A 25967-nucleotide genomic window follows, 5' to 3' on the forward strand; every position below is an offset into this window, starting at 1 on the left:
TCAGAACAAAAAAGGTTTTTTTCCCATTTTTTTTCTACTTGTCAAGGAAATATACCTCATGTATGGTGATAACCTGCATCTTTGTTATTTTAGCACAACCAAGCCTTTCATATTGAATCCAAAGTTTGCCCAGCTTATTGGACATTTTACACAATATCTTAAATGTGTAGGTACATCATCTCTACATATGTGTGTGTTTAGAAATAAAGATTCATATATGGACATGGATATTATTATTTGGGTATGAATACGGATACCTATCCCAAGAAAGATGTTTCAGACTAGCTCAAAATTCTGTGATTCTATTTGCAGGAGTCAGGTTTACAATTCTACTTTTTGTATTGTTGGAACTCAAATTTGAAGGTTCTGTCAGAAAATCTTTAAGTGACATAAAACAGCACTTAAAGAATAAAAGCTGAGTTATTTGCAGGGGGCTTTTGCAAACTTGGGACTTTTGACTTTAAATGTCTACATTACCAACACTGGCAATAAAAGAACTGTGCGCTATCTTATAGGGCTGTGAAAGTTGACTTCCTCGAATATCTCCATGATGGTTTTCCTTAGAGACTGCTTCATCTAGTTCTGAAACCAAGCCATCTTGACTATAGTGCACTAAAATTGTGGGCTATGGCTCAACTGAATCCAGAGAACAAAAACTAATATGGAGAAGGAATGAAACAGAAGCAAATTATTCCAATCATAGAAATTGAAATGATCTTGTCAGTATTTTGTTAAGTCACCACTAGTGAGTGCACTGAGGCAGAAATCTCAAAATAATGCAAGATTGTTGTGTAGCACTTGGAAAAGTTTGTTTCTGTATTGTTTTCCTTCCAGTAAAAAATGTAAGGTTAAATAAAATTACTCCCACGGTTAAATAAAATTACTGTGTAATATGAGAAAAAGCAGAAATTATTTTCTGAGGTTTTATTTAATCCCATTACAATATTATTCTTACGTGTGCCTGAGCAGAATTTGTCACAGATTGAGAATACTTAAAAGAAGATACGAAAATTGCATGGAACTTTTTCTGTTCTTACAAGGTCTAAATAGTAGAACCTAATGAACCCACATGTAGAAAAAAGGACTTTCTGAAGATAACATACATTGACCATTATTAACATATTAACAGAAACAACCTGTGTACCGGATGGATATAGTTTGGGATGATGTCATCTTAGCTATCAGGTCTTAGCTCCTTAACTTGGTCAGAAAGATTAGAAGCATGGGCAGGCTTAAATATGTTCCTCATCTTCCCCCATTGCACACAACGTGAGAAGTGAATATTCATAAATAACTCGGCAGTAAAAGATCATATCCTTAGGAACTCCATTCTTTCACTTGAGAAGAAAGAAGAGCTTGGATGTAGAATTGACATCAAATAATTAGGGTTTAAATAATTCAAAGCATGTTATTTCAGTAGAAAGATTGTATATGTATATATAAAACTATATATATAACTATATATATATATATAAAACTATTAAATGGAAGTTAATCAACTTTTTTTACTCCCCAATCGTTGTATAGTAGAATTGATTTGGGTAGTAAAACTTATATTAGATGGATAAAATATTTATTGGTAGCACCAATGCTGTCCTTTGCTTATATGGGTTCCCACTCAAGAGACAAATGAGCAAAGTGGCTTCGTTGGAAAATGTAAATGGAACACTTTTGCAAATTAAGAGTTCACAGCACATTTTTGCTAAGCATTAACTCAATTTTAAATCAAAAGCTTACCCAGAAAAAAAAAGCTTACCCATTTTATATCATAATCAATAACCCAGCTCCACCCCCATACCTCCTAACTAATGAGGCAGCCACTATTTCCCTCACAAATCTGGATACTCCTCCAGAGGATGGAATTACTAATGACATTACGGCGTGGTAGCCAACAGAAAACTTGACAACCAAAACAGCAACCTGTATTATCACCCCATAATAGACAGTCCTAACTTCCCACCTTGGAACTATATTTAACCCATAATATCACACTAAACTCAAACAGGTTTCAAATAGAAAGATAATGGCACAATACCCCTTCCTTTCCAACGTCAAATATCTGGGTAAACAGAAATGAACTGCCCAGTGCTAGGCGGCTCCATGTCAAGCATGCATATCTTAAAACTTTTACTTTGCGTATTAAGCCTGCTCAACTTCTGCAGCGTCTGTATCCACTTCTGACCCAGACCTGACCAACGGCACAGATGGAAGCGACCACTTTACCTTCCGAAAAATCAATCAGTCCCAGCAAATGAAGCAGCTTCAGAGATGCACATATAATCACAACAATACCCACTGTTTGCAGTCCTTCCGACTCCCACTCGAGAGTCAACATCCTTCAAGCTGGTAGAGCATCCCAGCCTCCGAACCCCTTCGGAGTGGAGGGAGTTAATTAGAGAATCCGAGCAATATCTGGCTTGGAACGAAGACTCACGAGGGGGGAAAGTGAGCAGCTCCTCAAAGATGCACCTGGCAAAGCAGCGGCCCCCCGGGGTGAGGACCGACCTGGGCTGAAGTCCAGGCTCTCATACTGATGCTGGCATTTGCCTGGTAGGGTCCCTCAATCACAGCGCGCCGGCCTTGGGACTCTGCGCTGCAGCCAGCGCGTACTTGGACTTCAGAGCTGCTAGGGAAACATCTGTTGGAGAACCGGGGAGTTTGCTGTGTCCCTGCCGAGAAGAGACACTCCCAGGAAACTTGCCCTGGAGAGCACAGCGGCGCTCCGCGCGCTGACGACGCAGCACCGTGCTGAGAAGAGCTGTCTGCGCGCTAGTTTGCAGCCTGGTAAGCTTGCGAATGTCCTCTTTTTGCCATAGCAACTGCTCTCTCTTCGCGGAGCAAGTTCAACCTGCTCGCTCTCAGGCTGCTAGGAAAAATTCAATTTTGGTGGCTGGTGCCTACAGCCCCTTAAAAAAGCCCCTGCGGAAGCCCATGGGCAGCTTTTCTCGGGAGAAAAGTGCAGGGGCAAAATATCCATGATTCAATGGCTTTTTTCAAGCGGGGGCATCCAAACCGCAGCCCACCTGCCACTACACTGGGCCTGTTCTGGTCCCCGTTGACACATGATTGAGAGCATTATTAGGGAGATTGATTTAGTCATTATATTTACAAACATGGGTAGAGGGGTGGGCAGAGCAGTGCCTTGCAAGAACACTGCTGCTCAGTAACTGCCCCCTGGAAGGTGAGTGCTACGATCGTCCTTAAATTCTTGCTTTAGCCTGTCTCAAAGCAAAGTTTCACAGACTTCCCTAATGATAAAAATTACTCGGCTTGTTAAAAACAATCTTTTGTGGAGAGTCTGATTCAGAGGATTCTGGAGTTTGTGTTCTTAAACTAGAAGCTAGGTGCTTCTTACCATCAGGGAAGCATGAGTCCTGCTGTCCTGAAAGATCCCAAGGGGTAGTCTATTCCAAACCACACCAAGCAGCCTAGGCAGCTTTGTGGGAATGGTCACTGGATTCTGGGCTATGTCAGAACCACACTGGCTTAGTGTGGTTTTGACATAGAACCCTAGCCCAAGAGTGGTGGTGAAAAGAATCAACTGGGATTCTGTATGTGAAGCGATTTTTAGCCCCTGGAACTCACTATGAAACATAAGGGCTTATGAGTAATGTCTTAGATCCCAGGGGATATCTCCTGGTTCTGCTACTTTCTTGCTTTGTGATTATTTTGCAAGACACTTAACCACTCTGAAAACAGTTCTTATTCTGTGAAGTTGTGATTATGATCCTTCAATGCTTTATTTAAAGTTCTCCATTTAGGGCTTCCCTGGTGGCGCAGTGGTTGAGAGTCCGCCTGCCGATGCAGGGGACACGGGTTCGTGCCCCGGTCCGGGAAGATCCCACATGCCGCAGAGCGGCTGGGCCCGTGAGCCATGGCCGTTGAGCCTGTGCGTCCGGAGCTTGTGCTCCGCAACGGGAGAGGCCACAACAGTGAGAGGCCACAACAGTGAGAGGCCCACATACCACAAAAAAAAAAAAAAAAAAGTTCTCCATTTAAAGGGAACTCTGGCAACTTAGAGTGGTCATAATAATAGTTAACATTTATTGAGCATTTACTATGTGCTCATCAATATTAGCTCATTAACTCATCCCCATAGCTCTATGTGACAGGGATTATGGTCATCTTCATTTTATAGGTGAGGAAACGGAAACATAAAGAGGTTAACTTGCCAAAGCTGTGGGCACAGCGCTTGGTAGGCGAGGAGCGTTCATTCTTTCATTCAGTTATTCTTTAACATTTATTAAGCTGCTACTATGAGCTACAGATGATACATGAATGATAAAATGGGAAACAGCGTCCAAACCTATCCTTTGGGGACTTACAGGCTAATGGCGGAGGCAGGCATGAAATTGAATGTGACCCATAAATGTTCTAGCACTTGAGTAGGTATCTTTGACGGTACAGTGGGAGCACAAGAAGGGAACGTCAGCTCCACCTGGGGAAAGGTGGGTGGTGGTAACAGGAAGGGGACTTCATGGAGGAAGTAACCGTCAGTGATGGTAGCTTTCATCATTATGGGAAATATTGTATCATACACAAGCTTCAGGGTAGGCAGGCTTGGGTTAAATCCTGATTCTGTCATGTGAACTGGGGGAAACCTCTCCATCTCTGAGTCTCAGTTTTCTAAATCCGAGATAGGAATGCAGCTGCTTCCTTGTCATGGTTGACATGAGAGTTAACAGACCGTGGAGAGCTGAGCCCAGCCCCTGGTATTCCCTTGCTCAGCACAGGGTAGTTGTGGGATTATGATAGAAGTGCCAACTCTTTAGAGGCTCTGCTGGGTCTAGATGGATGAAATGACTTTGCTCTTCTCTGGTCCTGCTACTCCTCCCTGCCCGTAAAGTCTAGTGGCAGTCTTTTCTCCATAAAGACTTTTTGAACACCCCAGCCCACAGGGCTATTTTTCTCCTCTGGGTACCAGGAAAATAACTGGTACATACAACTTTAGGTCATGAAGTTGGCTCTTTTCATTTTGGATAATACGCTTATGGGAGATATCTTTCTATCAATCGGCCCAACCATCTAACCATCTAAACATGTTGTTTTCAGTTGCATCACCAAGCCAGTGAAGGGGAAACAGTTCTCAGCAGTTGATGGGAAAATAAATGTTTTAAGTAACCATTCTCTGAAATTCCTGCCAACATACAGTTATAGGAAGTCAAAAGAAGTTATAGAAATTAATTAGGTCAAACTATAACTGTATTTTAAAATCCTACCCAATACCATATATAGTTAAAAAAACTTACGGTACAGAGAGGTTAAGTGATTTAGTCAGTGTCACACAGCTAGAAAGTAATAGAGCCAGAATTAAAATATCCCTTTGATACCCAAATTTATTATTCTCCCTTTATGCATTTCAGCAGATTTCAGCAAATATTTGTCAATTGATCTTTTGAATTATAGAGTTAGGCAAAGTATTTTAAAGTTGCCACATCCCATTTTCCAGGAAAGAAATCCCAGCCCTGCTTGAAATTCACATAAAGCCCCATGGGTACGATTTTGTTAATTCCAGGCAGTATTTACCTTCAGGACAATGGCATTCCTAGTGTAGGATCCACCAGCTGAGCGTCTTGGAGGCCCATCCCTTTCCTATCTACATTAGCTACATTTGTACTTGGTTTTCAGAACACTCTCTGTTGGCTCCAGCTATCGATCTTCTAGCTCTCAAAGAATACAATGGGCTCTTTCACATGCAGCCCCCTAGGATTTTGTAAGGTAATAACACCATTGAAGAGTTTCATTCTTCATCTGGAAATCTAGGGAAATGGGAAACACCTGGAGAAGAGTGTCTCTCTCTAGGGGCATTTTGGGAAAGAATAGTTGGCTGCATATTATTTAAAAAAAGCAACAACTCCAGCTTAGGCTCTATCATTTTTTTGCAATAATTTGTTAGCCCCAAGTCAGGTTATTATATTAAAATATGCTCTGGCTTTCTCTCCCCATTCCCAGGCTCACCGCTTTCTTTACATTGTAAGGAATACCCACCATAGGAAAGGAATACCAAAGGAATAAACTAACATTTCATGCTCACTTACTCTAAGCCAGGCACCGTATACTTTACATGTATAAATTAATTTAATCTTACCACAAACCAGAGTTAGGTATTGTTATTCCTATTTCAAAGAAAAATAAAAACCAAGGTTATTGAGATTACATTATTTCCACAAAGTCACATTCAATAAAGGGCGCACTCAGGATTTACGTCTGATTAACTCTAAAACTAATAGCCACTAGCATTTATGGAGAACTTATAAATGTTAGGCACTATTCTAAAATCTTTATGCATATTAACTAATTTAATACTTTCATAATTCCCTGAGATTTATATTATTACTTGGGTTTCAAGGAGAAAGTTCAGGCTTTTAAAAGGTGAAGTGGGGCTTCTCTGGTGGCGCAGTGGTTGGGAGTCCGCCTACCGATGCAGGGGACGTGGGTTCGTGTCCCAGTCCAGGAAGATCCCACATGCTGCGGAGCAGCTGGGCCCATGAGCCACGGCCGCTGAGCCTGCGGGGGCGGGGGGGAGGTGAAGTGATTTGCCTGAGGTCTTGTAAAGACTACTTGGCAGAGTTGAGATTTGAATTTAGGCATCTTGGGTGCCAGATTTTATGCACCATGGTTCCTCTCCACACCATGATGAAGGGTTCTTTAACTGGGGCTCTGCTAAGGGACCCTGAAGAATCGCCAGGAACTCTTGGGAAAATGAACTTTAAAATGTACTCAAGGAGGCATGGCCAAGCCAATTAACTGGTCTGAGGAAGAGAGGATCAGTGAGTAGACTTTCAATTTTCTTGCAGCAATCCATTGTGATCCTTTAAGTAATCTCAAGTGAGCTAATTTGTCTGAAACTGGAAATTGATCACTTCCTCTTCTTTTTGTAGCTTCAGTTTGAAATTTTACCAAGTTGAGAAAAAATATTAAAGTTGGATAGATTTACCTACCTACCTATTTCCTCTCCAAAATATAGGTAGAATGACAATACATACAGGAACCAGTGAAGTCAAATTTAAATTTAATCTTATTAATTTATACTTGTGTCAACTTTTAGAGATCATTTAGAGATCAAATCCTCCAATCTTTTTATCTTACAGGGGCTTAAAAATGAGGTGCAGAGAGCAGAAATGACTTATTCAAGGTCAAAGGACTTGGTAAATGGACAAAATTGGCTTGAATGTCATGATTCCTGAGCTATTAATGACAGGAGAAACCAGGATGATACACTGAGAAGTTAAAAAGAAATTAAGTTCTAAAGGAAAAATCTTCTACTCTCAGTCAATAGGAGTTAAGAGAAGCAAGACATCAATGTGCTTGGCATCACTGAGAAGGTTCCATTGAAGAGAAAAACTAATCTGGGTCTTTAAAAATAAGCGAGGAGAGGAGGAATGACTTTCCCAGAAGTAGAAATGCACACACGCTAGGGCTGCATTCACGATGGTGGCGTGGCTGGATTGAGGCCTCCTAAGCAGGAGAGAAAAATGGTCCTGGAAAGTTGTTGGAAGAGGCAAGTAATGAGGACAAGGTTGTTGTATGACCCTCAGTGTCTCTTCTAATTTTAAGATTTTCTCACCAAAATGATGAAAGCTATTCACTTTCTAATGCCACCTAATCTACCCCAAACCCTTACGTCTACCCTTAGTATATCACATATCTCTATCTTGGGGTTTCTCAATTACTTGCAAAGATCCCTAAATGTTCTCCAGACAAACTTTCACTCAAACATGACAGGACTCAAGCTATTTTACTTAGTCGCAGGGCTTATTCTGAAAGGTTAGTAAATGCGTCTGGCATGCATTTCTTTAAAATATGTATATGGTTGCCCATTAAACAACCGGCCTCCTGGTTTGAGTGCCCCATTGAATCCGTAAGTTGTTTGTAGGAGAATACCTTCCACTTTAAGAATTCCAGCAATATTGCACTAATGTATTTTGAAAAGAGTTCTCATGTACCTTTTTTTTTTTTTTTTTTTTGCGGTCCGCGGGCCTCTCACTGTTGTGGCCTCTCCCGCTGCGGAGCACAGGCTCCGGATGCGCAGGCTCAGCGGCCATGGCTCACGGGCCCAGCCGCTCCGCGGCATGTGGGATCTTCCTGGACCGGGGCATGAACCCGTGTCCTCTACATCAGCAGGCGGACTCTCAACCACTGCACCATCAGGGAAGCCCCTCATGTACCTTATGATCAAAGTATGTGGAGTATGTAATCTTCATATAAACAATTGTCAGACTACTTGGAAATGCAACAAGAAAACTTTTATAAGAATCTAATATTCCCCTGTGATTTATGATTTTTTTTTTTTTTTTTTTTTTTTTTTGCCTGCTTTAGTTTCCTTTTCCTGGCCTTTCTGGCCTAACCTGAGTGGGTTCACCAATTTAATAGGACATACAACTTTGTCACTCATGTCAAAACCCTTTTCATGTTCTCTTTCTATAAAAGGTGTCAGCCACTTATCACTACAATGGGCTGGCTTTAGGGCAATGATGATCAAGGATAATAATATGATTATCCTTTCTTTATTACCTTAAAATTAGGATCCAAATAATTTTGAGCCCCTGCTATGTGACAAACAGTATACAGTGTGCATTACATAAACTATCTCACTGAATCCTTACAACGTCCAGGTAGGATAAGTAATATTAACTCCATTCGATAGTTGAGGTCACTGAATTGCAAAAACTTAAATTTTCTTATACTGCAACATAGGGGGAGTGATTTTGGCTTTGTGTGGTCCAACTTGAAATTTATGTGAACTACGTGAGTGCAGAGGGCCTGATTGATGACCTATCAAACATACATTGTACATCTGCTTCTGCTTTACTCATTAAAGATTTCATTATCCTGAGGTAAAGATTGCTGCTCACTTGTAAGATATAGATCATTGCCTTTCTTCCTGTGATGCTGATATTCATACTCATTGTCTCCTTCCCAGACACCAGGATCATGCTGCCCCACTATGTATGTGCTAATCTGTAACTATACTTCTCTGATGAACTTCTGAAAGAATAACCCCCTGCCAGGCTTGATGTTCTTTTTTCTAGCAAGGTATAAGACTATGCTAAAAACCATGCTTCAATGGAGCATTTCTCAGAGCTGAGAGACTGTCTCGTGGCCTATAGCCTTCAGTTTAGCTGGAATAAAACTCTTTCTTAATCTTAGTCACAGATTGGTTATTGACCTTCCATCTGCATTGCTTGGCATAGTCGACAGGGTATCAGAGAAGCTCACCCGAGGTTCCGTGTGTTCTCCTTTGGACAGGCACTCAGTATCAGCACAGGCCCCTTGAGCCCCTCTGGCTTCCCAGCATTCTCCTAGTGCTTTGGTGAGTTCTCCTGATATCCAGCCCTCATAGATTTTAAAAAGTGACAGTCCTGAGTTTTGCCCAAGCTGTTAAAATGTTAAGACTTGGAATCTTACGGAGGTACCAATACAGTTCTTAAGTGGAAGGGTACTACAGGAAAGTCCTTAGGCAGAGAAAGCAGAAGGACCGTTCGAGTCAACTGTGTTGGCTCAACTTTTTAAAACATGTGGCTTAAAAATTGGAAAGATTTGTACTTTGTAGTAAAATGAAACCAAAAAGGGGGTTGGAGATTGTGCTTCTAAAACCTACCAGCTCCTGGACGCACAGCCACAGACTGGAACTCCAGCTGGCTTCACATACAATGGGTACAAAGTCAATACTCATCTTGCCCCCAAATCACTAGGATGGGGTGCTTTTGACATTCCAAAACTGTTTTTTTTTTAATATACTCAGTTAGAGAAACTAACTTGATAAAACATCTTTTCAAAATTCTGACCCTAAGAGAATAAAAGTATTCCTAGAAGAAAGCTTGAAGTTATAACTCTTATCATGTCCTTGAAATGTAAACATAGCCAGCATCACCTGAGACTAAGGCCTTGGCTCAGTTAGTAGAACCCAAAACTAAGAAAAAAAAAAAAGGAAAAGAGATTTTTTAAAATTCAAGCAGGAAAACTATGAGATTTCTGTCTGTGTCTATCTGGATGTATATATGCCTGCGTGTACATTATAAATATGATACCTCTATCTCTGAATGGTATTATCAAAATAAATTTGTAAAAGAGCTCTATTTAATTGATTTGAAAGTAAGCACTTACAAATCAAATATTTCTAAATGTAACATAAGCTATTCCCAAAATTTAAAGGACCACATGATCTAGGATTAATCTTTAATGAATAAAAACAAGCTTAAGTTGCTAGTTTAATTAATACAGATATGTCTTTAGACATATTTAGAGTCATCAATATTAAGTATAATACTTTTATTGTGCTTAGGTTTACTGAAAGTCAATAAGCTCATGTTATCTGTTACAAAATTTGTCAACAAGAAAATTAACTTGGTATGATGATATTTTCATAAATAATGAAATAGAGATAAATGGAAAAAAAAAGTTTTTTGGGTGAACTCTTTAAGAATACTTATGTTATGTAATTCAAAAAGAGTCATGTACCAAAATATTCATTGCAGCTCTATTTACAATAGCCTGGAGATGGAAACAACCTAAGTGCCCATCATCGGATAAATGGATAAAGAAGATGTGGCACATATATACAATGGAATATTACTCAGCCATAAAAAGAAACGAAATTGAGCTATTTGTAATGCGGTGGATAGACCTAGAGTCTGTCATACAGAGTGAAGTCAGAAAGAGAAAGACAAATACTGTATGCTAACACATATATATGAATTTAAGAAAAAAAAATGTCATGAAGAACCTAGGGGTAAGACAGGAATAAAGACACAGACCTACTAGAGAACGGACTTGAGGATATGGGGAGGGGGAAGGGTGAGCTGTGACAAAGCGAGAGAGAGGCATGGACATATATACTCTACCAAATGTAAGGTAGATAGTTAGTGGGAAGCAGCCGCATAGCACAGGGAGATCAGCTCGGTGCTTTGTGACGCCCGGAGGGGTGGGATAGGGAGGGTGGGAGGGAGGGAGATGCAAGAGGGAAGAGATATGGGAACATATGTATATGTATAACTGATTCACTTTGTTATAAAGCAGAAACTAACACACCATTGTAAAGCAATTATACCCCAATAAAGATGTTAAAAAAAAAAGGAATACTTATGTTATGATATGCCTACCTATGCTTCTCCCAATTTTTGGTAACTTGAAACTTTAATGTTTCACTGAATTAAGTTAAATGATGTAAATTCATTGAATTCTAGATCATTTTTAAATAAGATAAAATACTGAAACATTAGTTGCTAAAGAAGTCTATGTTTACCTATTTTTGACCTCTTATTACAATGATACTAAATATATTTGAGACTATAAGTAAATATATTTTGTGCTTTATTGCAGTATTATACAATAAAGTGTCATATGTTCCTAGAAATTAATTTTAAAAAAGGACTGTATATGTAAAGTAGGATATATGTTGTTGGTAAGAGAAAGTATAAAAAATTGAGATATTTTGTTAAGGAAAAAGAAAGTGATTTTGTCCAGAAGCTGGTTATTTCTAAATGGAAAATGAAAGAAGGGACAAACGTATGAATATAAAAATCTGTGGAAGGTTTGTGGAAAAGGAACCCTGAGAAAAGAGTTTTGTGTGTAATTAAGTTGAATTTGAGTGAATGAATATTAATATTATAGGTAAAATGGTGGAAAACTAGAATTTGTGTTTTTCTCTGCTAAGAGGACAAAGTTTTCTTGAAATATTGATCTGTTGTTTTTGACAACTGACTGTAAAGCTTCTTTACCTCTTAAGTAGTCTCTTGTAACTTTCTGTATTTGTCTTAGAATATTATATTGTCACCTTAATTAAGTGAATAAGTAGTGTTTCACAGTGACTTATGATCCTACTTCACCAAGCGTTTAAAACCTTTTGATATCTTTGACAAACTTCCTCAAGTCAAATTCTAAATGAAGTTCTTTTGACCTCTAGCTAACTTTTGGATGCTTCAGAGAGCCCTAAAACAGCTCAAAGGGAGATATTAAACTAATTAGGCTTATTTGGTAGGTTAAATTACATGGGAATCATTGTCAAATGAGTAGTGATAAACCTTCTTAGGTTTTATTGTATGAGTGAATGTTATTAATATATATGTTCTAGAAATTATATGAAGTTTCTAAAATTTGAAATGTCCTGGTATGTCGTCAGTCATAATTTTAGCTATTATCTTAAAATGTATGTCACAGAAATAGCTGAATTTCCTCAACAATTGCAATGTAATCAGGTCTTTAACCATGCTTTTTAAGTCTTTTGTAATTTATAGGTAGTCATTGTTTTACTCTGATGCTTTTACAAAACTGCTTATAGATGACTTGCTTTTATGCTCCAAAACGAAGTTAGATTAGGACTAAAAGGACTTCCACCATGTATGAGGGCTATTTCAGCAATTGCTCTCTTAATACAAGGCTACTGAAAAGATAGTAGCGGGGTCTCCTTTAACTATTTATGTCCTCTACTCAGTTTGCTTCCAGCACCACAGTAAGAAAACAACCAGGACTGTATTTTATTAACAGATTATGTTCTTGCTCCTAGGAATGACTTACAAGAAATTCCTATTGATAATGGGGATCTCATTTGATTTACAGATGGGTCCTCCTTAAAGGATGAGCAGGGACATTACTGAACTGGATATGTGGACATAATTGAAAGCTCTTATTTACCAAAAACAAAGTCAGCACAACAAGCTGAATTAATTATCTTAACCCAAGCTTGTCACCTAGCTAAAGACCAGATAGCAAACATTTATACTGGCAGTCCCTATCCCTTTGGAGTGGCACATGATTTTGGGATGCTATGGAAACAATGAGGTGTTTAACCTCTTCAAGACAACCTATAAGAAAATGGAAAACAGGTTTCAGAGTTATTAATTGCTATACACCTGACAAAACAGTTAGCAATTATTAAAACACCAGCATTCTGACACTATGGAAGCTAATGAAAATAAGCCTGCTGATGCTGCAGCCAAACAGGCAGCTTTAACTACTCAACCTGTCCAGCCTCGAGAATGTCCACTGTTCTCTGTTAACCCTGCTAAGTCAGTAAAAGATTTTCTTCTACAGGCGCAAGAAGAAGAGAAGAGATCACCACTGAAGAAGAGAAACATATGTGGCAACAAAAAGGGGAAATTCTTGACCCCATCACACAAATATAGTTTGGACCTGATTAAAAAAAAAACCTATAGTGTCTGTTGGAGAACAATTGCCATTCTTTAACTCATTTGGCACCTGGAAAAATGGTTTTGTGGGAAAACAATGTTTCTGGAAACTTTCACCCATTAGTGGTTCAAGGGAGATATATTACATTATTTTCAGGGTCTTGTTAAGGCACTTAAAAGATATAAAAAAATTGGTAGCTAACTCCTTTTTCAGCAAGTTCTCCAGAGGCAGCTACCTTAAGGATCATGGATTAATAAAAGAGTATTTGCAGCCACAATGGAAAGCATCTTATCAGGTATAATTAACTAATCCATGCTGAGCCTAACTGAAAGACATAAATTCACGGATTCACATCTTTCATTTAAAAAAGGCTCCTCCACCTGATGGGACACTGACCCTTGTTTTTGATACCTGGATTCAACAGACCAAGACAGATATCAACAAACCAGAATGAGAAGACAACAACAGAGGCAGACCGCTAAGGCAAGATGCCAGACCTGACCCATATGATTATTTATAATACTTTCTTGATTTTTTGTACTTTTGCATACAATTTAAATGTTTTTCCTATTGTGGGCACAATCTTACGCAGATTTTAAGAATCAACCCAATTGTTGAGTTTGTGTTCAATTACTTATGTTCAGCATTTCTGGCTTACCTTGGTGGATTTCTCCTCTCCAAGCTCTGAGTGTATGTCCCTTAGAAAATTTATTTCAGAAGAAAGAAGTTATAGTTCTGTTTAGGCCACTACTGATATTACTAGATGGGACCCTCTCACCTGGTCAATCAACGATACTTGCTCTGACTCTGGCCATAAATATGAATTCTCTCTTAATGGTACCCAAGCTCAGTCTAAACAATGAGCTAAAATTCAGTCAAATAATTTAACTTCCCAATTATACAGGACCCTCCCTCAGCCATGGGATGGATTTATATGGCTAACACCATGCTATGGTTGTTTAATTTTAAGAGCTCCCCTATGTTGGGAACAATTCAATCATACTAAGGGCAATCAGCCTAGTAATACTAGAAAATTAAGCTGGGTGCCTTATAAAAAATGTCACCATAGCATTTCCCTTAAAGTTAGTCATTGGTATGAGGCAGACTGGGTTATACAACTAGGAATACACTGGGTTTTACCTAATGGAACTCAATGGGTCTGTGGTACCAACCTATGGCCCTGGCTTCTGCCAGGATTGATAGGAAGATGCGTTCTAGGATTCCCTTGGTCTTAAGATAATATGCCTACCAATTTAGATGTAACTCCAGCAACATTTACCCTTAATGTAAGCCCAATGGCCCAAAAAATAGATATTCCATTGGTATGACCATCTGGCAGCTATTTCAGTGCCTTCAGTAGGACTGGAAGACATAATCACCCATATCGAGGCCCTCACAAAATTCACCCAACAGGCCTTGAATGACAGTAATCAGGCTATAGTCCTACTGAATTCTGAGAGCTCCATGATGAGAAAAGCAGTATTATGAAACCACCTGGCATTTGACATTTCTACAGTGCCCCAAGAAGTCACCTGCCCCATAAATCAAACTGAATGCTATATTTTATACTGTTTTATACCAGATGAATCCTCTGTTATAACACATTTAATGACCCACATGAAAAATAACATTTCTGCTTTAGGTGAACCACTTCCCAGTCTTGGTGACCTTTAAAAAACGGGTTTGGCTCTGGAACTTCATGGCTTAAATTTCTACTTATGAGCTTATTAATGTTATTAACTATATTACTTACATACTGTCTGTTTTATAGGATTGTTGTTTCTTGCATTACCCAATGTGTAACCAAGCCTCAGACAAAATTAATGATGACCACATAACTTGATCACATATATAACTCTATATAAACAATTATCATTAATGTAACATGTATTAATATTTCTTTAAAAATTATTATTAAAAGCACAGGTACAATGCCTGTGAGACAATTTGATGTAGTTGATAAAAGGTAGAATCTATGAGATGTTTCCCTTTCAGCATATAGCTTTGTGCCTGTTCACCATATATAAATAACTCCCCAACATAGATGACTATGCAAATCCAGAGATAAAAGAGGCCTAAAATACCCCCAAAGAATTAAAAAAAAAAAAAAAAGATGCTAAGCACCAAGGGACATGATGGACCCATGGCAGACAGCACTCACTCTGGCATCAAAGGACAAAATTTGATAATTAAGGCTTTCTATCTAAAGATTTGCTATCAAAAGGGGGAAATGATAGAGAAAAATTTCAAATTTTCACACATTGAGATATAGGAAAGCCGTTTGGTTTTACGTGATGCAGCTTGAAGTTTATGTGAACTACGTGAGTTTAGAGGGCCTGATTTATGGCCTAACAAACATACATTGTACACTCGCTTTACTCATTAAAGGAAAGAACGCATTATCCTGGGGTAAAGAATGCTTACACTGAAGATATAGATCATTGCCTCTCTTCTTGTGATGCTAATGTTAATACTGTTAATCTTGTCCCCTTCCCAGATGCCAGGGTCATGCTGACCTGCTGTGTATGTGCTAATCTGTAACTATACTTCTCTGTTGAACTTTTGAAATAATGTACCCCCTGCTGTACTTGATGTATGTTCTTTGTTCTCACAAGGTATAACACTGCTGAAAGTCATGCTTCAGTGGAACAGTTTTTCAGAGCTATCTGAGAGGCTTTCTCCTGGGCTATAGTCTTCAGCTTAGCTTGAATAAAACTCTTTCTTGTTCTTTGCTACAGACTGGTTATTGATTTTTCATCAGTTGTAACTTGCCCAAGATTATGAAGGGGATCAGAATAGGCCACTTCAAAATAATGCCACTTGGCATAAGGATTATGCTGAAAGTAATTGAGAAACAGCAGGTGTGAGAAGTGTTTTCTGCCCTCCTCTTGTCTACCTAAAAGCAGGGCATACATTTCACTTTGTGAAGCTGCCCCCGTCCCTCCTTTTTCAGGAGTCAGAGAGCAAATCTTATCACGGGAGACAAAAAGTCATCACCACGATGAGTCTGCATAAACAAAACTAACTGCATAGAAGCCTTACCTTCTATTAGTTTCCCCCATATACTTCCCCACAGTTTATCATCCCTTGAAACCCAAACTCCCTTTCTTTCGTTAAAATGGTACATAAGCCTCAGAATCTAACTGCTTCTTTTTTTAAAAAAAATATTTTATTTATTTATTTTTGGCCGTGTTGGGTCTTCATTGCTGCATGCAGGCTTTCTCTAGTTGCGGCAAGTGGGGGCTACTCTTCGTTGCAGTGCGTGGGCTTCTCATTGCGGTGGCTTCTCGTTGTGGTTCGCGGGATTCAGCAGTTGTGGCTCACGGGCTTAGTTGCTCCGTGGCATGTGGGATCTTCCCGGAGCAGGGCTCGAACCTGTGTCCCCTGCATTGGCAGGTGGATTCTTAACCTCTGCGCCACCAGGGAAGTCCCTAACTGCTTCTTTGTGTTTCACATCTTTTCTGTGAACTTCCATGTCCATAAATATTAATAAAAATTGAATACCTTTTCTTTTGTTAGTTTCTCCTTTGTTAGTCTAGTTTGCAGGCCCCTAGTTACTTAACATAAGAGGATAGAGAAAAAGTTTTCCCTTCCTAATAATTACATGCTAGAAGTCAATGAGTTGGGATTTAACCTCAGGAATTCTCACTCCAAAGCCAGTGTTTTTACATCTTTGGGGAGGTATATGTAAAGACCACTATTTTTGTTTTGTTTTGTTTTGTTGTTATTGTGGCCCCATTAAACAGAGAGAAGCAAGATTTTTTTTTTTTTTTTTCCGGTACGCAGGCCTCTCACTGTTGTGGCCTCTCCCGTTGCGGAGCACAGGCTCCGGACGCGCAGGCTCAGCGGCCATGGCTCACGGGCCCAGCCTCTCTGTGGCATGTGGGATCTTCCCGGACCAGGGCACGAACCCGTGTCCCCTGCATCGGCAGGTGGACTCTCAACCACTGTGCCACCAGGGAAGCCCGAGAAGCAAGATTTAAAATGCAAACAGTATCCAGAAAGATGTGGTGTGGCCTTAACTTCACACTGAAGTATAATGCTTGGCATCAAGTTCTTTCCTGGCAGCAAGGTAAAGAGAGCAGGAAAGAGAAATGAGATAAGGGAAAGGGCTCAGGAGGGAAGGAGGAGGAAGGAGAAAAGTTGAAGGGGAAGAGAAGAGAAGAAGGAAAGGGGGGTGGTTAGAAATGAGAGCGAGAAGAGACAAGCAATCCTCTATGCTAGCCACCATGGGAGATTCAGAATACAAAGCTGGATGTGGCCTATTTTCTGTTTGCTAGATTCTCAGAGACTTCCAGGGAGATGGGATCTAAAATAGGAGTCAATAAGCCTAAAGGAAAGGAATGGGTAAGGGGTTATTTCTACCTGAATTAGTCCTACCTCCCTGGTCCATTAGTCTCTGGGGCCTCTGTAACTAGACATGCAGAACATCCATTCAGCGCCACTTTCTCAGCCACAGCTTCAAATGACCTTGGAAATAGAGCAGGCGGTTTTAAAAGTGAGATGAATGACATCTCCATGGAGATTGCACTAGCCATAGCTGGGCCTTGGGCACTGCATTCAGTGTCTGTTTCTTGGCCCTGTGATGCCTTTCCCTTCACTTGGGGAAGGACCCTTCATCAGCTTGATTCTCTCAGTTTTTAGGCACAAGATTACCATAGTTTGACTCCAGTGTTCTCAGCAGCATTGGCTCATTTCCTGTCCCACAGCAGCACTTTGGGAAAGACAGCCCAACTGGTTTAGACTTTAATGCATTCTGAATCTCAAGAGACACTGAATGATTACCTTCGTCAGGTTTTGTTGTATAGGGTTGTAGGGACTACATGGAAAGGATATTTGCAGAGTCCTCAAGATCCTTCTTTGAGGACACTTCCAACCCCCTCTTGTTTGTTTATTCTTCTTCCTTCCTTCCTTCCTCCCTCCCTCCCTCCCTTCCTTCCTTCTTTCTTCCTTTCCTTCCTTTCTTCCTTCCTTTCTTTTCTTTCTTTCTTTCTTTCTTTCTTCCTTCCTTCCTTCCTTTCTTCCTTTCTTCCTTCCTTCCTTCCTCTCTTTCTCCTTTCTTTTTCTCTCTCCCTCCCACTCTTCCTTCCTTCCTTCTTTCCTTTCTCTCTCTCTTTTTAATGTGCACATGCAGGCAAGTACATGCGCGTGCACACACACACACACACACAATTATCACTGGGATCATTTCCCTCTTCTGCCAGGTACATGCACACACACACATAATTATCACTGGGATCATTTCCCTCCTTTGCCAGGTTATAACAAGTCCTCATGAATAGAGAAGTCCCCTCTGCACTGAGCTTAGTGCCTTCCTACTGGGTGAGAAACAAGGCTTAGTGAATGTCTACAAAGAAAATATTTAGGATGCAGGGTGTTGGCCACGGTAGGCATTCATGCTCTAATTGCAAGTTCTCTGAAGCGACTGGCCAGGACCTGACAGCCAGGATTCATAGCCGGGTCTTTGGACCCTCAATCTAGTGCTCTTTTTACTGTGATGGAATTTAAGATGTCTACACAATTACCAAGATACAAGCAAGAAGGGACGATGCTCTATTGAACAGAGACATTCCTCCTAGTGAGAAGATCAGAAAAATCCACAATAAAGAGAAGCCATGTGAACTGGCCTTGAAGGCTAGGCCTAATATTACCTATGTACAGACATTGCTCATGAGTGCCAGCTGTTGCTAGTACCCCAAATCAGACAAATTGATGACTAGCTACCAAGATCTGCTTCAAGCTAGCAGCCAATGCACCTGGGGGCAGAGTCTGTGTCAATCTCTTTAGCAAATAGGACTAAGCCTTATTAAAAATAAAAAAAGAGGTAAAAAAATTTTTTTCTTCCTACCCCAGCTCCAAAAACAGAGGCCTGGAGAGTTAGAAAGGGACTCCCTTCTCTTCTGGGAATTACATGTTTCCCAGAACTTCTAGTCAATCAGTGGGGTAGCTTATCACTGCTGGAGATTACTTGTTTTCTATCATTACACTCATGTTGCTGTAATGCCAAAATCAGTTTGTATTAGTTTCCTATTGCTGCTGTAACAAATTAACACGAAACAGGTGGCTTGGAACAACACAAATTTGTTACCTTACAGTGCTGGAGGTCAGAAGTCTGCAATGGGTCTCACTGGGCTAAAATCAAGGTGTCAGTAGGGCTGTGTTCCTTTAGAAGGCTCTAGGAAAGAATCTAGAGGCTTTTCCAGGTTCTAGAGTCTGAACACATTCCTTGGCTGGTGGCCACCTCCGACTTCAATGCCAACAATGCCGAAGTCGAGTCTTTTTCAGGTAGTGTCATTCTGAACCATACTAGTTGCCTCTTTCTTTCATTTATCCTTGTGAATCCATCAGGCCTGTCTGGATAATCAAGGATAACCTTTCTATGTTAAGGTCAACTGATTAGCAACCTGAAATCCATCTGCAACTTTAATTACCCTGTCATGCAACTTAGCATATCCATGGGTTTCAGAGATTAGGATGTGGATGTCTTTGGCAGGGGGCATTATTCTGGCTATTACACAGTTACAACATATAAATTACTTTTAACAGAAAACACCCCTTTAAATAAGAAAAGAAAAGCTAACCCTAAAATGAAACTCACAAAAATAAATTCTATTTAATCAGGAGCAAGCCAATTGATATATGTGTGTGTATTTAATATACATAAAAAGAACCTTGTCTTTGAGAAGCAAAGGGCAGCTTTAATTACCATTTCTGTCTTTGAACTTCCAGTTTTTACTAAGAAAGGCCTCTGAAGAAAGTACCTTTTAAAATATTAAAAAGGAACAGCAAACAATTTAGAAGATTTAAGCTAATGATCAGACCAAGGGACATTCTACTCTCATTTTAGTGGTCAGAAGCAATTAGATGTAGAGCAGGTGTTTCCTGTGAGCCCGGAACTAACCTAGGAGGTACAGGAGATAGAACCTCAGAGTAGACAGAACTGGGATAATGTTCCCCCTTTGCCGAATTTCTAGGAGGATCACAGAAGATAGTGAAGGAAGAGGCACTTCTTAACAGGGAAAAGGCACTCACACGTTAACACTCTAATTAACTCTCCCAGGCATCCTAGGACGGATAAGACTAGAAATAAGCCAAGATCTGCAGCTATGGAGGTTTTCATTTTTACTTAAAGTTGTCAATCCTCTGAACATGAGTAAGTCACAGATCATGACTTTCAGAAAGACTTCTCACTGCTTTAACAGTACTGTGGTAAATGAGGGACTTTCCCCATTGAAGAGCCATACGATGCTTTCTCCTAAGGACACTGCTTTTAAATGGGCTGGTTCTTACACACTTGAGCTAAAACATCAATTCTAGCACTTTCGAAAAGTCTACATTTATCCAAGACTTTGTTATAATTTTATGTGTATTTTCACTTTCGCAGACTTTGTCTCATTTATTCTTTTTATCTGTCCATTGTAAAAATGAGAGCACTGATGTTACTTGGCCTTATCCAAGGTCAAAACCAAGCAGCAAAACTGGGTTTTAAAACTAGGTTTTTGACTCCATATCCAGTTTTTTTTTTTTTTCCTCTGCTCTAGTATTTACAGAATAGTTTCTCTGTGTTGGGTGTTGTGGTGAGGGCTTTATTTCGGTGATTTATAAAATGGGAGTAAGTGCATAGCTCCCAGTGTTGTCAGGAGCAATAAATGGGTTAGTACACAGTACATTTAAAGCATTCAGGCCATTGCAGAAGATTTAGCAAGTGCTCTATTTATAAGAGTAATTATTAGCATTTCTTCACAAGCCATCTCCGAGGTGTTTCTATTATTACACCCATTAGACACATGGAGAAACTGCAGTTCAGAATGGTTAAGACACTTAACCACTTTTTCGGGTATGTGACCAAGTGAGCCACAGGAATCCTCATTCACACAAGCCAGCTTCATGTTGACCCTCTAGGCTTGGTTCTTTAAAACAGAGCCATTCTTAGTCACACACCTGGACTTCCAAGTGGGGCAGAACCTAAGCTAACCAAGCTGCAAACTGTTCCATCAATTGGGAAAGATCCTCAGATTTCAGATGCCTAGCTCTGTGATCGTCTCTTCACCTGAGAAATCTGACCTTCACCTTATTTCTATTTCATGTCATTCATGCGTTTCTTCATTCATTCTTCAAAACAGTTAACACTGATTGTGAGCCATGAAAAATATACAAGGGACAGTGAGGGATAAATATAATGAAGAACCTTATGGTCCAGAAGGGGAGGTAAAGAATACACATAAGTCACTAAATCCAAGGAAGACTATTAGTGTTCACGAGAAGGTATGTTTAAAGAGCCATGGGGGTTTAGAGAAGGAAGAGGAAGAGGGAAGTAGGAAGGTGAGGTCCATTAGGGAATGCTTCATAAAGTCTGAGTTTGACTTTCATAGTGGTTCCGTCATTTTTTTCAGTGAGTCAGTCAACATCATTTATTGTCTATTATGTGCTAAAATATGCAAAACCCCTCAATATAATCCAATCAACAAATCCTGTTGGCTCCACCGTAAAAATATCTTTTCTTTGACTAATTCTCACTAATTCAGCTAACATAGCCCTTGACTCAAACCACTATGTGACACATTCCCATCTGATTTCCCTGCTTTCACTCTCACACCTCTACAGTCTGTTTTTACACAGCAGCCAACTTAGAGTATATTTTCATGTAACTTCCCTGCTTACGGCCTTACGAGGGACGGCTGTCCATTACATTGAGGATAACGTTCTGGCCTCTCTTTGATTTCAGCTGAGACCAATTCCATCTCTCCCCCGTCCCCAACCACACTTCTCACATAGTCTTTCAATCCTTTGAACAAACTAAGATTATTCCCGGCTAAGGTCTTGTGTTTGGGGATCCCTCTGTGTAGACTACCCATTCCTCCAAGGCTGTCCCCTTCTTTCTTTTTTTATTTTAATTAATTAATCTATTTATTTATTTTTGACTACGTTGGGTCTTCTTTTCTGTGCATGGGCTTTCTCTGGTTGCAGTGAGTGGGGGCTACTCGTCATTGTGGTGCGTGGGCTTCTCATTGCAATGGCTTCTCTTGTTGTGGAGCACAGGCTCTAGGTGCACGGGCTCAGTAGTTGTGGTGCATGGGCTTAGTTGCTCCGTGGCACGTGAGATCTTCCCGGCCAGGGATCAAACCCGTGTCCCCTGCACTGGCAGGCAGATTCTTAACCACTGTGCCACCAGGGAAGTCCTCCTTCTTTCCTTTTTTTTTAATAGGCTTTTTTTTTTGGCCGCGCAATTACAGCATATGGGATTTTATTTCCCCAACCAGGGATCTAACCTGTGCCCCCTGCAGTGGAAGCATGAAGTCTCAACCACTGGACCACCAGGGAAGTCCCTGTCTCCTTATTTCTTGCTCTTTCTCATCACTCAATTCTAGGCTCAAATGCTGTCTTCTCAGAGGGAGTTTCCTTGACCAGAAATAATCTGTGTCTCCTCTCATTACTGCCAGTCACTCTCTATCTCCATAGCACTCATCACTTTCCCTGAACTTTTTTTTTAACATGTTTGTTAGCTCATTCATTTCCTATCTCTTTCCACTTGTACAGAATACTCCCAGTATGACCTCTTTGTCATATTGTCTCCAGCACCTAGAAGAGTGCTTGATGACTGTAGGCTTTTCATAACTATTTGTTGAATGAATAAATGAATGGCATAAGACAGCGCTCTTCACTCATGCAGGCATTTGAAACCACATGAATTGCCTCAGCAACAGTCATAATCAGAGATTAGCAACTAACTTCATTTTATATAGTACAGTGGGTTCAAGAGAGAATTCTCTTGTGGGGGCTGTCAGACTATGAAGAATCATAAGTATCTATATGAGAGCTGAATGATGAGGCTCTAATAAGTGTTTCTGGGCAGTAGAGTGGCATGATCAGAGAAGGGTCCTCTTTGCTTCTGGTTAAAAAAAAAAAAGCAATCACAGCAAGGAGAGAAAAGAGAAAAGAAACTGAAGACAAGAAGATCAGTGAGTAGGCTATTGCAAGGGTCTAAATCAGAGGTCACATCAGTGGGCAGAAAGGGACAGGGATGAGATCTGACACTAGAAAAGATGCAGAGATGAGCTTGGCAGGACAGTGTGAAGCTGAGACTGAGAATAGGGGGCATCAAAGGTGATCTGAACTAATTGTGAAACCTGGGGGATATATCTGTCAATATTTTCCTGGAACTGACTAGTGAAATGAAAGGCTGGTGGAAATATATTAAAAAGATGCAAGGATAACGCATGAACTTGAAATCAAAACTGAACAGCCAAGGCTTAGGAAGGGGAGGAAAGAGGGCAGCTCTGGGTGGCCCACAACAGTAGTCTCTAGCCCTCTACTTGAGAGGGCTACACTTAACTAGAAGTGTTCCAGGCACTCTTGAGCATGGCATCTACCCATCTCCAAATTTCAAACTTCAAAAAGGAAATCCTGCTTTGCCCACCGTGGGTCAGGCAAAAGCCCTTGGATTGATCAGTCATAACCAGAAGGCAGGTCTCCTAGTGCAGAAGAGCACTGGGGACTCACTCTTGTGGTTGGTGGTCCCTTTAGGAGAAAGGAAACTCTTGAGGGTTCAGCCAGCCACTCCAAGTCATCCCCGGGTGCAAATGGAAATGAGAACATGTAGGGAGGCAAAGATAACTAAAGTTTTGATAGAACTATATTTGAGTAATGAGCAGGGAATCCAAGGAGAGCTGCTGAGTTGATAACTTAAAATGTGAAGCTATACCTTGGGAGAGAGGCCAGAGCTAGAGATAAAAAGCTGGGATTCATCCATATAAAGGTGATTGTTGAAATGACAAGAGTGAATAAGATATTCAAGGAAGAGAGATGTTCAGAGACAGAGACCAGAGCAAAGAATCAACACTGTATGAAAAAGAGGAGCCAAGTATACCAGTCTAGTATACCAAGTATACCAGAACAAACATGGTGACAGAGATCCAAGGAGATTTTAGAAAGTAATATTTTCATGGGAGTCAAGAGACAAGAGAGCTTCAAGGAGAGGATTGACCCCTGTGTTAAATATAGAAATCCATTCATTCTCCAAGTTAAAGTGTAGTCCTAGCACAAATTATTTGAGGCGGGTCAAAGTACAGGTATGCAAATATGTGTGTGTATGGGGAGGAGTGTTTGTGGATGGGATGTGTGTACACGTACAGAAGACTGGAGTGCAGGGGTGAAAGAAGAGAGAGAATGCTTGAAAGGATTTTCAACTGATTCTTAAGTTTTTTCCATTCAACCCAAGACAATTCTAAAAGTATTATTGACCATTCCGTATGTGCCCAACTTTGATGCAGGTACTGAGGATACCATGTGCACAAGTGAACTAGCCCCTGCTCTTTTGGAGCCTAGGGTTCAATGGCAAATGCAGAGAAGTAAGCAGGCAGTTATTAACTATTATAATGAGAGCAATGGTGGTTCATCGTGGGATCTCACTAGATAGACACAACCCACACTTGAATTTGGACAGGTTTGTGGGGAAAAAAGATATTATCTGAGCTGAGATTTTAAGGATGAGCAGGGTCAGATAAAGATGGGGAAAACATGTTACTGGTAGAGGGAACAGTAGGTGAAACATCTTAGACATGGGTAAGAGCTTAGTGCCCTGAATGAGTTTGGGCAGAAGAAACACAGAATGGACACACTGGATGGGAATAAATTGTATTTCAAGATATGAGGCTGCTAAGGTAAGCAGGACCCAGATCACAAAGGCTTTTTAAGCTGCTAAAGGAGTTTGCTTTTTTATCTTGAGAGAACTGGGGACCATGAAAGGTCGTAAGCAGAGGCAAGACAGCATCAAATGTGTACTTTAGAGAGATCATCGTGGTTGCTGTATGGAGAACTGATTGGGAAGTAAGTGTGGCTGAACTACAGGCAAAGAGACTAATTATGAAGCTACTCCAGAAGTCCAAGTGAGAGATGAATTAGGAATGTGGCCGAGGTAACAGATCTCCAGGATACCGGGAACTGATTAACCATAAGAGCTAGAGAAAGAGTCCTGAATGATGTTCAAGTTTCCAGAAAACAAAACAAACCAAAAAATTTACCCTCTCTAGTTGAACGATGAGATTATTTGCAAAATTAATTATATTATAAAGGCCTAACAAACTGATGCATGTAGGTTTGAAACAAGGAGCATTAAGTTTAGCGACTGCACAATATGCTAACTAGTCAGATAAGATGAAGAAAAGTCATGTACGTATGACTTGGAATCTGCTAGTATGGGAAAATTAATCTTCCCAGAGCAATCATCTCCACTTCTGGAACTTCTAGTCATTATCACGGAATGGAGCAAAAGAGAAGTGAGGGTAAGTGGCATGTGAACATTTGTTCATGGCCATTTAAAATCAACTGCTTTTGCTGAGTGGACTCTCCCCACTTCCACCTGGCTCAGAATGGTGAATTCTCTAGGCAGGTATATGCTATCTATTCTTGTAATGTCAAGTAGGAGGCTCTCCAGTTAGCATACAAAGCATTAGCAAATTTATTTGGTTCTTTCTTAAAGACTATTCAGAACCTGACCAATTCTCAGCAACTCACTGCCACACTCCTGATCCAAGCCATCATCCTCTCCTTCCTGACTTTTGTCTTCTAAGTCATCTCTCAGCTTCTGCCCTTGCCTTCCCACGTCTATTCTATAAGAAAAACAGCCAGAGTAAACTTTTAAAAACATACGTCAAACCACATGATGACTGTTGCTCAAAATCTCCCAATAACTCTCATTTTTTTTAACAAGTAAAAACCCATTTAAAATGGGGGTGTTGAGTCTTTTACGATAAGTTCCTGATCTCATCTCTCATTACTTCCCACTTACTCACTCACTCCAGCCACTCTGGTCTCCTCAATGTACCTCCATCATCCAAGGC

At 40.3% G+C, this 25967-nt stretch overlaps 1 protein-coding gene across 6 annotated transcripts in view; it reads right to left on the reverse strand.

Annotated features, from left to right (window-relative positions):
* KCNIP4 (potassium voltage-gated channel interacting protein 4) overlaps window positions 1–25967 on the reverse strand; it is a gene marked incomplete at both ends in the record, with an annotated part of 1207446 nt that overhangs the window by 237024 nt on the left and 944455 nt on the right. For 2 of the 6 annotated variants that reach the window (XM_082837581.1, XM_082837579.1), the window contains one exon: window positions 2224–2335. The exons of the other annotated variants lie outside the window; for them this stretch is intronic. In XM_082837581.1, coding sequence (XP_082693707.1) covers window positions 2224–2335 — 112 coding nt within the window. Of the gene's footprint in view, window positions 1–2223; window positions 2336–25967 lie in introns of those variants that run through there. 6 annotated transcript variants of the gene reach the window in all.

This window comes from Leucopleurus acutus (genome assembly GCF_964270905.1).
Source record: "Leucopleurus acutus genome assembly, chromosome: 4".
Classification (NCBI taxonomy): domain Eukaryota; kingdom Metazoa; phylum Chordata; class Mammalia; order Artiodactyla; family Delphinidae; genus Leucopleurus; species Leucopleurus acutus.